At 42.4% G+C, this 16,122-nt stretch overlaps 1 protein-coding gene across 1 annotated transcript in view; it reads right to left on the bottom strand.

The window, feature by feature from the left end:
* The window catches only part of WDR44 (WD repeat domain 44), an 82,107-nt gene that overhangs the window by 53,598 nt on the left and 12,387 nt on the right, over positions 1-16,122 (bottom strand). The window contains exon 2 of the mRNA XM_036740274.1: positions 2,312-2,345. Coding sequence (XP_036596169.1) covers positions 2,312-2,345 — 34 coding nt within the window. The remainder of the gene's footprint in view (positions 1-2,311; positions 2,346-16,122) is intronic.

The raw sequence follows: 16,122 nt of genomic DNA, 5'->3' as shown, positions 1-16,122 counted from the left end.
TGTGAGGTTGTCAAGCACAGCTGAAAACAGAAAGATTTATTCCTTTCTTTTCCCATTCAGTACTTGCCAGAGGCCTAAAGTATCTAACTTCTCTAAAATTCTATTCATCTCTTTCGGATTTTATGGTTAGATATATCTAGGTCTAAGAGGCATAAACTGAGGTCCTACGTTAGCATAATTTTACTATTTCTTCCTATAATGCTTAGCTTTTCCTTCAAGAATTTGGACCCTATACCATTTGGTACATATATGTTCAGTACTGATATTAATTCATTGTGGATGGTACCTTTTAGCAAAAATGTAGTTTCCTGGTTCTCTCTTTTAATTAGGTCTATTTTTGCTTTTGCTTTGTCTGAGATCTTAATCACTACCCCTGTCTTTTTCACTTCGGCTAAAGCAAACAGATCCTGCTCTAGCCCCTTATTTTACCTCTGGGTCTTTCAGTTTGGGGTGTGTTTTTTGTAAAGAACATATTGTTGGATTCTGGTTTCTAACCCATTTTCCTATCCACTTCCATTTGGAGTGAATTCATCCCATTCAGTTGACAGTTAAGGTTATTAACTGTGCATTTCCCTCTATCCTATTTTCTTTTATTTATCCTTCTCTTTTTCACCTTGTCCCCTCCCTCAAGGGTCTGTTTTGCTTCTCACCACTGCCTCTCTTAATCTCCCTTCCCTCTCATACCACTCCTCACCCATGCCTTTAATTTAGTCTCTTTCCCTCCTACTTCCCTATTGGGCAATAGGAATTTCTGTGCCCAACAGTGGAGGAGAACCTTTAAGGCTACATTTTTCTCAGTCAAAAGGGTGTGTGTGTGTGTGTGTGTGTGTGTGTGTGTGTGTGTGTGTGTGTGTGTGTGTGTAAAACGTACAACTGAAGGATCTTGTATTTCTTGCACTTTCTGTCAACTAAGTGAAATGAAGATGGGAAAGATATCATAGAAAACAGATCCTGCCTATTATTTTTGTCAAAGATCCCCTTGGACCATTCTTTAAGACTTTAAAAAGGTGAGAAAGGCAGCATCTGAGTCAACAGCTACTGAAGTCACAAAGCAGCTAAGTGACTGGGCAAAACTGTGGGCCCAGGTTCACCTCCAAGTCCCTGGTTTTAAGACAGGCAGAATGATATGGACATGTGGAAGGTCATTTCATAGAATTTCAATAGGCAGATTTATTCCATATATGCTCCAGGTTCTCTCCAGTGCATAATGATCTTTGTTTTATATATTGGTTAATAGAATACTAATTTTAAAAGAAAAAGAGTATCCTCGTCGAGATGGGTGAAGAGCCCCACCATATTCACCCCCCCCCCCCAATGTAATATAGTAGGAGAGGACTGGGCTTTATGTCTGAAGAGACAGGGGAAGAGGCAGTCAAAGGCTGGCTGACATTTACTAGCTCTAAGAACCTTAGCGACTCGCTTTATTGCTCTGAGCCTCAGTTTCTTCATCTGTAAATGAGGATGATAATAACAATAACTCAATTCAACAAACATTCATTACTAGTACAACTCACCTCCTAGCGCTGTAATGAGAACACTTCTCTGTAACAGTTTGAGATCTACAAAAATGGAAGCGCTTACTACAAGATGCAGCTCAGCGTACAAAGGCTTCCATTCTAATGGCCAGCTTCGAAGCCAGAAGTGTTGCTTTAGGCCCTGCCTCTGACACATACTCTCAACAACTTGTTAAGACTCTAAACGGGAGAGAAGGTGTTTCCCTTGATGGGGGGTGGGGAGCCAGCCCTCAACAGGACGTTCCCTACACCAAGGAAGGCACAAGTCCAGTCTTTATCCCTATCCTATATTAGCATGGAGTATTTAGGCGCAGACATTTCTAGAGTACCTATTTATACATCCAGTAATAAATAATATTTTTTAGGAGAGGCAGCTTTGTTTATTGGATAGAGGACTAGCTTTGGAATGAAGACCTGAGTTGTACCAAACATGTGACCATAGGTAAGTGGCCTAACTTTGCAGTGTCCCAAGGCTTAACTCTCGAGTTGCCAATGTGCATTAGGGAAAGAAGTTTCCACACTAAGAGTTCCTTACACTAATGAAACCACAAGCCTGGCCCAATAAATTAATGAACAAGTAACACAATATTATACTAGCTGACAGTTGGGTAACACTTTAATGTGCTTGCCTCACAATGCTGTGAGGCAAGTCATGCCATACTAAGGACTGGAGGGCATATTAACGCTGTCAGGGAATAAAGAATGATCTAGAGAAAGCAGAAAGGCAAGAAGGAAGCCTGGACGACACTGCCCAAAATCCGGAGGAGCACGGGTATATTTCAGAAAGTGCAACTTACCTTCGAGGTTGGAAACCCAATCTTTGTTGGGGACCTGTTGATAAAACAAAAGCAAAAAGATATAAGTGGACAGGAAAAACTCTTCTATATCTAATAAGACTCCTACATAGACTCTACTCCAAAATAGAAAATGGAATTTCTAACACCATGTTATTATATGTGACCCAACATTCTAGCAGCTGAGATTCTTTTTCGATCCTGGTGGTCATACCCTGTGTTAGCTCTCCCTCCCTCCCAGCTTTTTGTCATCTGAGAACCCAAGGGTGTGAGCTAAGCCTTTGTCTAAGATCACTGATGAAAACATTAAACTAGAGAGGGCCAAGCAGAAATAGCTAGGGGTCGTCCACTAGAGACCTCCTGACCCCTTAGTTGTGGAATCCTGTTACTAAAGCAAATCACCAGCCATTCTGTGCCTTGCAATAGCTGAAAACCTCATCAACCCATGACCAAGCCAGTAACGAGCCTCTCCCAAATTACCTTGGCTGGACCTATGGGTCATCACCAAGCCTACGCAACAGTAAGATATTTATATAGAGCTCTAGAGTTTAGAAACTGCTTTACAGTCTCTTAATGCAGTCAGGTAATTAGCAATTATCATCCTTATCTGAGGTTTGAAGATTATAAATAACTTATCTGTGAACACACAGATAGGAGGGTCAGAACCAGGACTTGAACCTTCTTCTCCGGACTCCCATTCACTGGACTGATATAACTGCCTTTCTGTTCTTCCATTTTTAGTACCTGCTGATGTAACGTATGACTTATTTCCAATGAGAACTTCATCACCACAAGGCTGGCCTACAGCTGACACTCTTTTTTTAGTTTCAGCAATTCATAAAAGCATTTACTAAGGCCTGAGTTCATAATCTTTGTCATGTTATGGCCCACTTCGACAATCTGGAGAAATCTATGGCCCTCCACTCTGAGTAATGCTTTTACAAGCATAGGATAACAAAGGAAATCAGTTACAATGAAATAGTTTTCAAAACATTTTAAAAAACCCACGAATTTCATGAACTCTAAGTTGCGTACCCTTTACTAAGGTGTAGAAATTATCTGTTAAGGAATACAAAACACTGAAGAAATCATAATAATTTAGGACAACTTCCAAAAATGAAGCAACTTTTCTATGCAATAAATAAGTGGTTTCCCTAAGGAGATTATCAGCTTCAGTTCTAGCTTTTCAGTTCTATTTTTTATCATAAATCTCAAACTGTTTCCTACATACATGAGTCCAAAACAAGAGTTGGCATTTTAAAAAGTGAGCACAACCTCAAGTCAGTTCTTCAAAACAAAAGGATCTCCGCCAATGGAACCCAAAGCTTCTAAGGCACAGGATTCCGTTACAAGGAGCCTCTGAGATCAGCTAATCCAATCCTCTCCTTTTACAGATGAGGAAGGCCCTGACAAGGGAAGTGACTTGTCCAAAGCCACACAATGAGGAAGCAGGGAGTCTAAGAGTTGGGAGTCTGAGCTACATGCCCACAACACCATGGCTTTCTCCTACATAAGAATACCAGCAATAACATTTGGGTAACAACAACAGGAAAAAACCAACATTCAAATGCACCTCACTCCCACAGGAGGAGACAGTAAGAAGAGAAGGCAGAAAGGTATGAGATGCTGACAGATGAGTTAAGGTTCAGAAGGTAATGTGCAACAGGAGAAAGGATCCACACCCCAGCTCACCAAAAAGAGGGCATGAGATTTCTTAAGTCCAGCACAAAGAAGAAGTTTATGTATTGTGATGACTTTGTGAGGGTAGAAGACCATCACTCACATTTCTCATTACTGACCTTTCTGGGTTGATGTAGGCCAGTCACCGCCTCAGAGGCCGCCAGTTCCCAGCTGGCACTGAAAAGGCTATATCTACATGGATCTGGCTGTGACACCTTAGCATGGTCACTGCTTCTCAACTCCTTGTGCCACACTTGTGCTATGATCTTGTCAGTAAAGGGAGCTCCTACTGAGGATACTCCCTCTACCAATGTGGGTAGGGAAGCTCTTCTCCAGTCTTGGAGAGGATTTGCCCAGTGTGGCCAGCCACGGGGTGTCAGAAGTTTAATTGGAATCCAGGCCTTTATACAAATCTAAGGTAAACAGATGGCTTCACTCCCTAAGGAATTAATCCCAGGGCCTCAGGAGTTCTCTGGCAGCTGGTACTCAGCTTGGAGCCTGGGGAGGCAGCTTCAAACTGGTATGGCTCTGCTCTATTCACTGCCAACACGTAGCCTCCAACTCAAACCTGACACTGGTCCTAGGGAGATACTCTTTTCATAAGTTAGCAGTCTTTTTTGATTACCATCTTGAAATGATGGCTTTACATAACTCTGCTCCTGATGGACTGCACCAGGAGGAAGTCAAAGCATTCGACAGGTTCCAAGAAGATCAAACAGATTAAGATTCAGTACCTTTGAACTCATCTGTTGGCAAAACTCAAGTGATATAGGCCTGAACAGCAAGCACTACCAGGGAAGAGAGTGTTCTACACAAACACACACTTCCTAGATGATGACAATTTAGATCTTTAAAGTACCTAAACCTTTTCTATTTTAACTAATTTTAATCGAATCCATCTAAAATGTATTACATAGATCCCTGCCTTATTAAGGCAGGGTATAACAACACAATTTAACCTTTTCTCAGTGACACATGGTCATTAAATTAAACTATTACATTAAATTAAAACATCAATTATTCTCAAACGGCGCCTTCGGCTGTTACTGAGCTCTGAGGCGTTCTTAGATTTTATAATAAACAGTCCCAGGCCACTAAGCTTTGAGTTTGTCTCCTCTTTTGTTTTTAGATTATCAGTTGTCCCTTCCTGCTGTCACAAATGGTGCCTCTGAAAGATGACAGATTCTAATTTATTGCTTCCAATCTTTTCTGGGATAGAAAACCAAATAACTAAAACAGGTTAGGACTGTGTCTCAATTAAGATTTGATCAGATCTGAGTGAAGGCCTGAGGGCCTCCAAATACATCAGCTTCAAACACAGTGCCTGGCACATAGCAGGCACTATAGAAATGCTTATCCCTTCCTTCCCTTTCTTCTTAAATAACTATGTCACTTCCACTTTGGTTCCTTAGAGGCCTTTGTCTTTATTGCCTGACTCTTGAATTTGTACTGAATAGGTGGACAAGTGATTTCTTGCTGTGCTTTTTCAACTTCAAGATGGAGAGAATGTAATTATGGGCTTTAGAGTGGGAGAGAATCTTAAAGATCATCTGATCTGTTTCTCCCACCCCATTATGCATTAAAAAAAAAGACCTAGAAAGGTACAGAGACCTGCCCACAGTCAGAGGCAGAAAAAGTAGAGCTAGGATTTGAACCCAACTCTTCAAACTCCAAATCCAGTGTTCTTTCTTCTTGAGATACTAGATATAATACTAGAGATAACAGAACAGAGAGAGCAATGACTAAGCTTGGAGTCAAGGAGGTCTAGGGCAGGGGTGCGGAACCTGTGGCCTTAAGGCCACATGTAGCCTTCTAGGTTCTCGGGTATGGCCTTTTGACTGAATCCAAGTTTTACAGAACAAATCCTTTTATTAAGGGGCTTTGTTCTGGGAAGTTTGGATTCAAAGGGCTGCACTGGAGGCCCTAGAGGGCCAAGGGTTCCCTACCCTTGGTCTAGTCATTGAGCCCCTCAGAGCCTCTGTTTCTGCAGCTATAACAACACCTCACGGACTGCTTTGGGGAACAAATGAGCTAATATCTAGAAATCATTTCCTAACCCTTCAAGCCCTCTAGAGATGAGCACTATATTGGCAGAACTCCTTCAGATTGTTAGGGTGCATAAGCACAACTCTCACCCCAAACAGAAAAGGAAGGGCCCTGGTAATGTCAAGTGACCTGGCTTCTAGTCTTGGTTCTCCCATTGTTGGTGACAAGTCTTTGGAACTTCCTTATTTGGAGCACGTGGAGAGGCAGCTGGTCATGTATGACCTCGGGCGAGTCACTAGACTTCTCCTGGGACTCAGTCTCCTCTTCTATAAAATGAGAAGGAAGAACTACATGAAGTCCTTTCCAGCTCTAAATCTATGATCCAATGACCAGATGATCAAGGCATCTCTGAAATCTAAATCTATTATTTTCATGGTATTCATTAAAAAAAAGAAAACCAGTTATATTGATTCCTAGAACCAAGATCAAAATTGGTATTAGGTACTCCCAATTCCTCCCCCTCTCCCCAAACTGCAAAGTGTCAGGAGCTAGGAACAGGGAAAAGGCGGGGAGGGGCAGGGGGGGAGGGGGAAGGGAGACAGAAAATGATAGAGATGGCCCAGACCCCTCAGTAGTTTTTGAACTTCACTTTGGTAGCTGTGGCTAATCTCTAGAACAGTTTAGCCTTAATAGAATTTTTTCTCATTTTATCTCAAGAAACAGGAAAGCTTATGAGAAAGAATTCCCTTACTACAAGGGGTGGGGAGAACATTTCTTTGAAGCCCAAAGGAATGGCAAACTACCAGGTACCAGTCAAGGGCAATCAGACAACAACCATTTATTAAGTGCCTACTATGTGCCAGGCACTCTGCTTGATGCAGGACACAGACAAAAGTGAACCAACCTCTGCCCTCAGATAAAGGTACATATACAATATATTCAAAATGAATACCACGGTTATGGGAGAGGGAAGATACTAGCAGAAGTCTCAAGGACCAGGAAAGGCTTTATGTAAAGAAGAGTCATTTGAGCTGAGTCTTGAGGGAAACCACGAATTCAAGAGGAGAGCAGGAGGGGAGCAGGGAGAGCATTCTAGACATGTAGTTGCTGCTTGCACAAAGGTAGCCAGACAGGAAATGGCCTGTTGCAGCTGGACCATAAAGCTTAGGAAGGGGAACAAAGTGGAAGAAGACTGGAAAGGTAGGAAGAAGGGGCAAAGTTCCAAAGAGCTCTGAATGCTCGATGGGTGTTTATAGCTCAGCTGAGAGGCAGGAGGGAGCCACTGGAGTTTCTTGAGCTGAGATGATCAGATTTGTGCTTTATGAAAATTGTTTTGGCAGTATGTAAAGCAGGCCTGGAGAGGGGAAAGTCTTGAGGCAAAAAGGCTTGAGCTAGGGTGGGAGCTAGGCCCATACAGAAGAGGAGATGTATGAAAGTGACTGTGGGGTAAATGAGAGTGAGGAGTCATGGACAATAGTGAGGCTGCAAACCTAGGTGATCAGGACTGTGGTGCCCTATTATAGTGATAGGGAAGTAGGAAGAGGGTGGGAGAAAGATCACCAATTCTGTTTGGACATGCTGAATTTGAAGTGCCTACAAGTCTGGAAGGCAGCTGGTGATTCTGGAATAGCATTCAGGAGAGAGATTAGAACTGGATGTATAGGACAATCATCACCATGGAGATTGGTAATTGAACTCAAGGCAGCTAATGAGACCACGAAGTGAAAGTGTAGAGAGAAAAGGGCCTAGGGTCAGAGGGCATGACTCCAATGGTACCCAAAGACAGTATACAAAAGATGAAAAAAAGCAGGATATCTTGAGTTTTGCTTGGCATCTGGGTAAGAGAGGAACTCTGTGGAGATGGGAAGGGAGAAGAATATGCTCTGGTAGATATAAAACCTTCAATTTCAGAGAGAGGTAATTTCAGTGCCCTGTTGCATTGTCAGCTGCTAAGCAGAGCTATAAGTATTTAGATCAGGGGTGGGAAACCTGCAGCTTCAAGGTCACATGTGGCCCTCTAGGTCCTCAAGTGCAGCCCTTTGACTGAATCCAAACTTCACAGAACAAACCCCTTTCATAAAAGGATCTGTTCTGTAAAATTTGGACTCAGTCAAAAGGCTGCACCCAAAGACCTAAAAGGCCACATGTGGCCTTGAGGCTGCAGGTTTCCTCCCTCTGATTTAGATAAGCCCAGTACCGGTTATACTTGGAACCCTGGTGCCATGATGTAGCTAGGGGTCGCACCCAGATCACTTGATTCCTTTCGATTTGGGTTATCCTACATGAAATACTGTCATGTACAAACTGGAAAAGCCAAAATTGGAAAGGCATTCTAACTTTTATGTATAAAAAATTATCTGGGAAAATCTCCAATGAAAAAGTTCCCACGTATAGCAAATCAGATTCCATCTTCTTATAGGCTAAAGATCAGTACATTTTCCTGGAAAAATGCCCAAATCTTTGCTGTAACCTCAATCATCCCAGCCGAACCAATGGTTCTACTAAATAAGCGCTGCAATTAATTCCAGTTATGCTTAAAAATATAGTATGTCCCATGGAGAAAATGGCACCTAGAAAAGTTGAAAACTACAGAAAATGTATAAAGAATATTATGATTTATATTCCAAAAAGATTAAAGATGGAGCCCCTAAAATAGGAGTCACGCTTGGCACATTTCAAACATCAATTGACGAAAGTTGCTTTATCTCACTTTAAAAAACATAACAAGCATTACTACTTTAGGCAGTCTTGTGAGTATCCTTGGTTCCTGATTCACTAAACCCACAGAATCCTCCATTTGTCTTGCAACAGACTGCTACAGCTCAAGGGTAATGGGATCCTCACTACAACCAATCAAGTCTCTACAAGTCAAGTCAGTTTTTGATGCTGCTTCCAGGGAAAATCTACATTAAAAATAAATCTTGGTCAACTAAGGGACTTAATTCCCCATCTCTGTGGCACCTACAGGTAGCACCACACTTCAGTTAGCATTTATTAAGCACCTACTACATGCAAGGTCCTAGGCATACAAAGACAACAACGAAAAGACAGTCCCTGCCTTCAAGGAGCTTATAATCTGCCTATTTACACAAATAAGATGGTCACCACCAGCTCCAAACAGGAAGTTACTTCCCTAGAGCAGTGACCAAGCACTAAGTTTGCTAATGCCATGCTCCTAAACAGGCCATTTGGTCTCCTGACTATGGGCTCTGTATGGGCTGTCACCCACACCTGGAATCCTTTCCCCTAGTCCCCTCTGGGGCTCAGCTCAGTTGCCCTTTAGGTCTGCCAATATCTTTCCTGATCCTTACCTAAGGTTCTTCATGCAGCCTCTCCTGGCCATTACTTTGTAAAAAATTTATAATGATTTTCCTAGATCCTTGTATCTCACCCAGTAAAATGTAAACTCCCATAGTTAAGAAACGTTTGAACTGCATCATCTGAAGGAGAAGTCTTGTACAACTTGCAGTTCAACTAAAGTATCCTTGACACAGAGGCATGAAGCAAGGGTGCATCTATGAGCCTTTGACCTCTCTCCTGAGCCCTATTTCCTCTAAGTCTTTATAAGGATGCTAGATTTAGAGGTGACAGGGACCTTCGAAGTCATCCAGTCCAATATTTTCAGTTTACAGAGGGAGAAACTGAGGCACAGAGAGGTTAAATAACTTGCCCAGGGTTACACAGGTATCAAAGATAGGAAGGGAACAGGCATTTATTAAGTGCCTACTATGTGCCAGGCACTGTGCTAAGCACTTTGTAAATATTCTCATATTTGATCCTAACAACAACTCTGGGAGGTAGGCGCTATATTGTCTCCTTTTACAATTGAGAAAATTGAGGCAGGCAGAGGAGAGAGTAAGGGACTTGTCCAGGGTCACACAGCGAGTGTGTCTAAGGCCAGATTTGAACTCAGGTCTTCCTGAGCAATATGTGCTAGGCCACCTAGCCGTACCAAAGGAGCATCTATTTAAGGCTTACCATGGGCCAGGCACTGGGGATACAAAGAAAGGCCAAAATAACCTGTGCCCTCAAGTTTACATTTTAATAGGGGAAACAAAAAGTAAATAAATAGGTGGATGCAAGATTTGGGGTGGGGGGTAATCTCAGAGGGAAACAGGCCATGTTTCAGCTGAGTCTTAACAGCAGCCGAAAACTGAAGAGTCTGAAGTAGAGTAAGGTGAGAAAGCCAGGGCGAATCATGTTGGCATCCACGTGGAGATCCTGTAGGAGGCTGTTGAAATAGTCCAGGGGAGAGATGATGAGGATGTGAAGTAGAGAGGTGGCTGTGCGAATAGGGAGGACAAGACACATGAGGGACATTACGAAGGCAGAAGCATCGCTATCTGGCAATGGAGTGAGTGAGGAGTGAGGCCCACCCCTGAGATTGTGAGCCAAGGAGCCTGGGAGGATGCTGCTGCCCTAGACAGTGAGGGAAAGAGGAGTTCAGGTGCGAATATGCAGAATTTAAGAAATCTATGGGATATCAAGTTCAGAATGTCTAATAGGCATTGGAGAGGTGAGGCTGGAGGTCAGGAGAGAGGTTAGGGCTGTTAAATAAATCTGGGAGTCAACTTCACAGAGACAATCATCAAATCCATGGAAGCTAATGGGGACACCAAATCAGACAGCAGAGATCAAAAAAAAAAAAAAAGACCAGGGTCCAGGGCAGAGGTAGTTAAGTAGTAGAGTTGGGATTCCCTCCTGGCACACTCCCAGCCAACCCCACCCAAAAACATCCACCTTTGCACTGAAGTCACCAAATATTAACATATACATTGACTTGGTTTGGAGGATTTGAGTAAGTTCTTTGAAGAATTCCTCTCTCCTTATCCCCTACATCAGATGTTGGAGCATAAACTACAATTATCTTTGGGGTGGTCTTTCTTCTTACATTTGTCTAATTATGAAATGAGATGACAAAATGTCCTATGGTCTAATGTTTCTTTAGCATCCTTAGGAGAACCTGAGCACCATCCTTGCACATAGTGGCAGGTTCCTTAGCTCTTCTAGTTTCATTTATAATGAGAATGGCAATATTGATAAGATCCATTTTCCCCAGTACTATACTGACTCATTGGTCTCTGGACAAGGATGTCACACTGAGAATAACAAAAATAAAGTTAATATTTAAAGATGGCCTAAAAACTGGGATTCTTAGGACCATCTGCCCCTCTTCCTGCCATATTGCTACCATCACTGCAGAAATAGAAGGCCACATTGAGTGTTTTCCATTGTAAGGAAAATGCCCAGGACAGCCACATCTTCATTCCTCTGTGGACTCCACTCCTGACTCTCTGGACTTTCTCTTCCATAACAGAAGCCTCCTCACCCTGGAAAGTTCACTCTATTCTACACCAGGACTTCATGTTGTTCAGTCATGTCCAGCTTTTTGTGACCTCATTTGGGATTTTCTAGGAAGAGATACTGGAGTGGTTTGTTGTTTCCTTCTCCAGCTCATTTTACAGGCGAGGAAACTAAAGCAAACAGAGTGAAGTGACTTGCCCAGAGTCACACAGCTAATAAGAGTCTGAGACTAGATTTGAACTCAGGTCTTCCTGACTCCAGGCCTGGAGCTCTATCCTCTGTACCACCCAGCTGTCCTGGGACTTCTCATATTCATATTAGAAACAACCCTCCAGACACACATATACACTCACTCACTCTCTCTCTCTCTCTCTCTTTCTCTCACTCCCCATACCCTCAGGCCAGTAGGTCCTTCTACCCTTTTCAGTTTCCTGTTTGTGTAGACTTCCCTCAACATAATCTCTTTGAGGGCTAGAATTTAAGCACTGTGCCTGGCACATGGTAAGTAAGCGCTTAATAAATGTTTGTTGATTTGACTAAGGGTGGCCATTTTGTATTTCTTTGATTCAAGAGTAGCTATGACGAAAGAGTTGTTTTCTAGTGGCCAGGCAAGTGATGAACCTCTCTGTACTTAGCTGTGTCAATCTTCAAACAGCAAATAATTGGTCAATGGGGCCATACTTAAAATATTTCCACTATGGTAATATTTGCCAGAGTTTATGCTCCACTGGCATAGTGCATGAGACCATGGAGTCACCTCCACAACATGATGCAGCAACTGAGCAGGACTTTTATGAAGGGCAAGGCCCTGTGCTAAAAGCCAGCATCTATTAAAATGCACTACACCATCAGTGTGGAAGCAACCACATTGGCAATGCCACTACTCCAGGTAGTCGAAAGAGCTCCAAAAGCCCCACCACAATGTTTTTTCGGACGGACCCATTTCACGAATACTATATATATATATATATATATATATATATAATATATATATATATATATATATATATATATATATATATATATATATATATCGTCCTCATTTGTCAAAGGCTCAGGACAGCATAGAAAGGTTTTAAAGCTTGCTTTATTGGGCTCAGCTCTTGATGGCTATTGCATCAAGCAGTCCCATCATCTCTTGATAGACAAATGGAATCCTATGTATTATTTATAAAAGGCTCAAGAGGTTAAAAGATATTCAATGAATGTGTACAAAATGAAACTGAATGACAGACAAGCCAAATAAGGAGTTTTAAAAACCTGTTTTTAGCTAAACGAAGTTATGTTATTCATTAGCAAAGTTTATCATAACATGTACCGTCATTCTCAGAATCACTCATTTCTGAAATAGCATTCTATGGTTGGAAATCAGACAGTCTGGGGCCTGGGTTAAAATCTCTGATCGGCCACTTAGGGGGACCATAAGGCCCTCGGGCCAATTTCTTAGCCTCTCAAGGCTTGTCTTTCTCCCTCTGTAAAATGAGAGGGTTGAACAAGATAACTTCTAAGGTGTTCGATAGCTAAGATCCTATGAAATGCTTCTAGGCTGAGGCCCCTGCAATGATAGAAAAGTAACATGTGAAGTCTGTCACTGCATCTCAGTCAGAAGTACAGCAGCGAAGGGGCCTAGACCAAGAACTCATCTAAGGTAGCAAGGTCCGAACCAAAGGAGAGACTAGTTAGTTACATGCAGGGAAATGGGAGGTTTTCACTGGCAAAAATGAAAGGACTAATTAATGAGTGGGCAAAATCTGGGAGATTCTCTCTTCGGCAGCTTTTGAAACTCAAACCTCATAGCTGAAGTCCCTGGATTTCCTGGTTCTTAGGACTGACTACCTATTTACATCACAATAAACCTTGAATGGTGGAGAAAAGGCTACGTTTTTAAAGGAAGCTTAGAGGGAACTACCCCCAGCTCTGACTTTTTATACCAGCTGCAACCTGATCCTGGTTTGGGGCCTGGCTGCCCCAAGTCCAGGAGAGGGACAGAGGATGGAGCCCACGGGTCAGAGGGGAGTTATACCAGGTAGGGTCGCTGTTCTCTAAAGTTCTGGTGAAAGTACAGAAGAGAAATCGAACTGAAAAAGCCCTTTCCTTGGCCCCTTTGATATTCCAGGGGAGAAGGCTGCACTGGTAGCACCAAGTACCTTCCTTCCGTTAGGCTGTGTTCCAATTACAAAGTCTTTGGTCAGTTTATGGTCTGCTCAGTGGAGAAAGGTGGCATCCATCTCAAGTTATTCCACACAAACTGGGCATTGATAAGGGAGAAGACAGAGTGCAGCAGGGGGGCAGGAAGCCAGCCGGCTGCCTGGGAAACCATTTCCTGGCTGGAAAGAGACCACCGGGCACAGTATTTGAGACATTCACCAGAGGTGGGGGCTTTTTTCCTATCTGTTTTTGCCACAAAGCAAACAACAAGAAAAACTCTAAACAGGCATCTAAAAAACTCAGCTGCATGGGGCAGAGAATCCGCTGGTCCAAGGAAGGTGTTTTAGAGCAGGACAGAAAGAAGTAAGAGCCGAGCTAAAGTAATTAGAGCCAGCGGGCAATTCAAGGTTTTTGATGCCTGGAGCCAGAAAGAACAAGCTGAAGGGATGAGCTTTTGATACTGAGCCAAAACCCCAGCACCAACAAGCAGATCCTGAGCTGGGAGCCACAAGGTTCCAGATCCCACAAGGTTGTTTTCTGCTTAATTCTAGTTGGGGGAAAAAGTAAGCAGTGATCAAGAACACGTGTCTTGGTCACAGCAAAATACCAGATCTTCCCTGAGTGTTCAAAGTTCCTTCAATCTTGTCCTAAGGCATCCTGTTAAGTTACTACACAAATACTGCTCAGTAATATTGGAGTGTTTAGATTGATTATATTAAAGTTACTTTTACAGCATTTGACTGGCTCATACTCTAAATGCTCAAGGCAATCTGACATAGTAGAAAGAGCTTCCAATAAGGAGAGACCAGGGTTCTTCAATGGCTCCAATACCACAGGCAAATCCCTTCCTTCCTGAGCCTCAGTTCCGTTATCTGGACATTGAAGTTAACACTCACCCTACTCACCTTGCAAGCTTATTGGGGAAAAAACCCTGCCCCAAAGATGGTAATTTCTTCAGGACCAGGAGTTGAGGAGTGCCCTAGCAGCCAACCTGATGATGCCCTCTACAAAATTAGCTGACGAGAGGTGGTAAAACTACAGGTCTCAGGGCAGCTAGGTATCAAAGTGCCGAGCCTGGAATCAGGGAGTCTCACCCTCCTGAGTTCAAATCTGGCCTCAGATACTTCCTAGCTGTGTGACCCTGGGCAAATCACTCAACCTTATTTGCCTCAGTTTCCTCATCTGTAAAGGAAATGACAAACCACTCCAGTATTATTGCCAAGAAAAGCCCAAATGAGGTCACAAAGAAAGTGACTCAACAACACTACAGTTCTGAAACAAGGTATTCAGTTAAGACATGGCCAATTTAGTAATTTGTTTGGTTAAACAAAAATAGAAAAAGAAAACCTAGGGCAGGGCAATCATCATCACATCATAGTTTATTAAACTAGATTGTGATAAGTCACTCCCAGTAATAGTTTGAATTCATTTCTGATACAACTTTGACAAAAAGTAAACGGTCACTGATTTTATATTCTCTTTGAAAGGCTAACATGACACTATTCTGACATTGTGAAACCAGGTATTTCATTAAAAAAGAAAAGAAAAGCAAAGCCAACATTCTCATCCTTCTGAGGATAAAAGAAGAGATGATGTATAGCATGGGTAACCCATCATGGCTTCCAAAGGTTTATCAAGAGCTTTGTTCACATCCAGCCCACAGACCTCAGGATGAGCTGTCACTTTGGTACATACGGGTCCCAGGTTTTTTTGACATCAGTCCCAGTGCTGGGCTAGTCAGGTGGACTTGCTATAGGGCAGATTACAGAAAATTTATCCAGTTAACGTACTATGATTTTCTATATTTATCTAATAAGTCACATTTCATAGGAATTTGGTCAATAAAAATACTGGCAATTTCACTCATAATAAATAAAGAAGGAAAATATGGCAGGTGTCTGGCTGCCATCAGTACCTCTGGAACCAAATGGCCCCACTGCCTAGCACCACCAAAGCAGTCAGTTACATTATTCGGGTGCCACCCACTCCATTTGGAAGGCAGCAAGGCTCCAGGCTTTTCTCCATTCTCCCTCTAGTCATTTCTCCACTCTTTCATCAAAGGATGGGTGAGGGAATGCAATGAAACCTATTAGATTGGTTATCTTAATAATCCATGGCCTCCCGGTCCCTCGATATGGTAGGTAATAGAAAACTGGCAATAGTTTGGTCAGACATCATGCCACAACGATGTAGAGTGTATCTATGCATCTGTGTTGTTGCTCTTTATTGCCATATTTATTGCCGTAAGGTCAATACCTTAAATTGATAATATATAAAAAGGGTATTTTCTAGCAACACAGAAATTTCTGGTGTGGTTTTCCCATTAATTTGTGAGGCAAAAGATCTTTACATTACTTTGTAGTTTATTATACAGATGAAGAAACTAGGGCTGAGAGAGAGAGAAGTGCCATTCATGTGCACTGGCACCAAGAGAAGACAGCAGAGGTTCCAACCCAGGGACTGATTCCAAATCCAGGGCCCTCTAAAAATCAAAACCCTTTGCTGCCTTCCATTAACAGTAAATGAGATATTGAAGCTGTAGGAAGAATTAGCCTTACAATAGAATTCTAGCAGTTGACATTTAAATAATAAAATCAGTGTAGCTTCGAAGCTTCTAGAAAATCTTGCCTTGCAAAGGCTTGCATCTTCACTTGAGGACAATTCACAGAAGGGCACCAATGCTTACTTTGGTACGA

The sequence above is a fragment of the Trichosurus vulpecula genome, chromosome X, assembly GCF_011100635.1.
Source record: "Trichosurus vulpecula isolate mTriVul1 chromosome X, mTriVul1.pri, whole genome shotgun sequence".
Taxonomy (NCBI): Eukaryota; Metazoa; Chordata; class Mammalia; order Diprotodontia; family Phalangeridae; genus Trichosurus; species Trichosurus vulpecula.
This window is presented reverse-complemented; position numbering and strand designations above follow the sequence as displayed.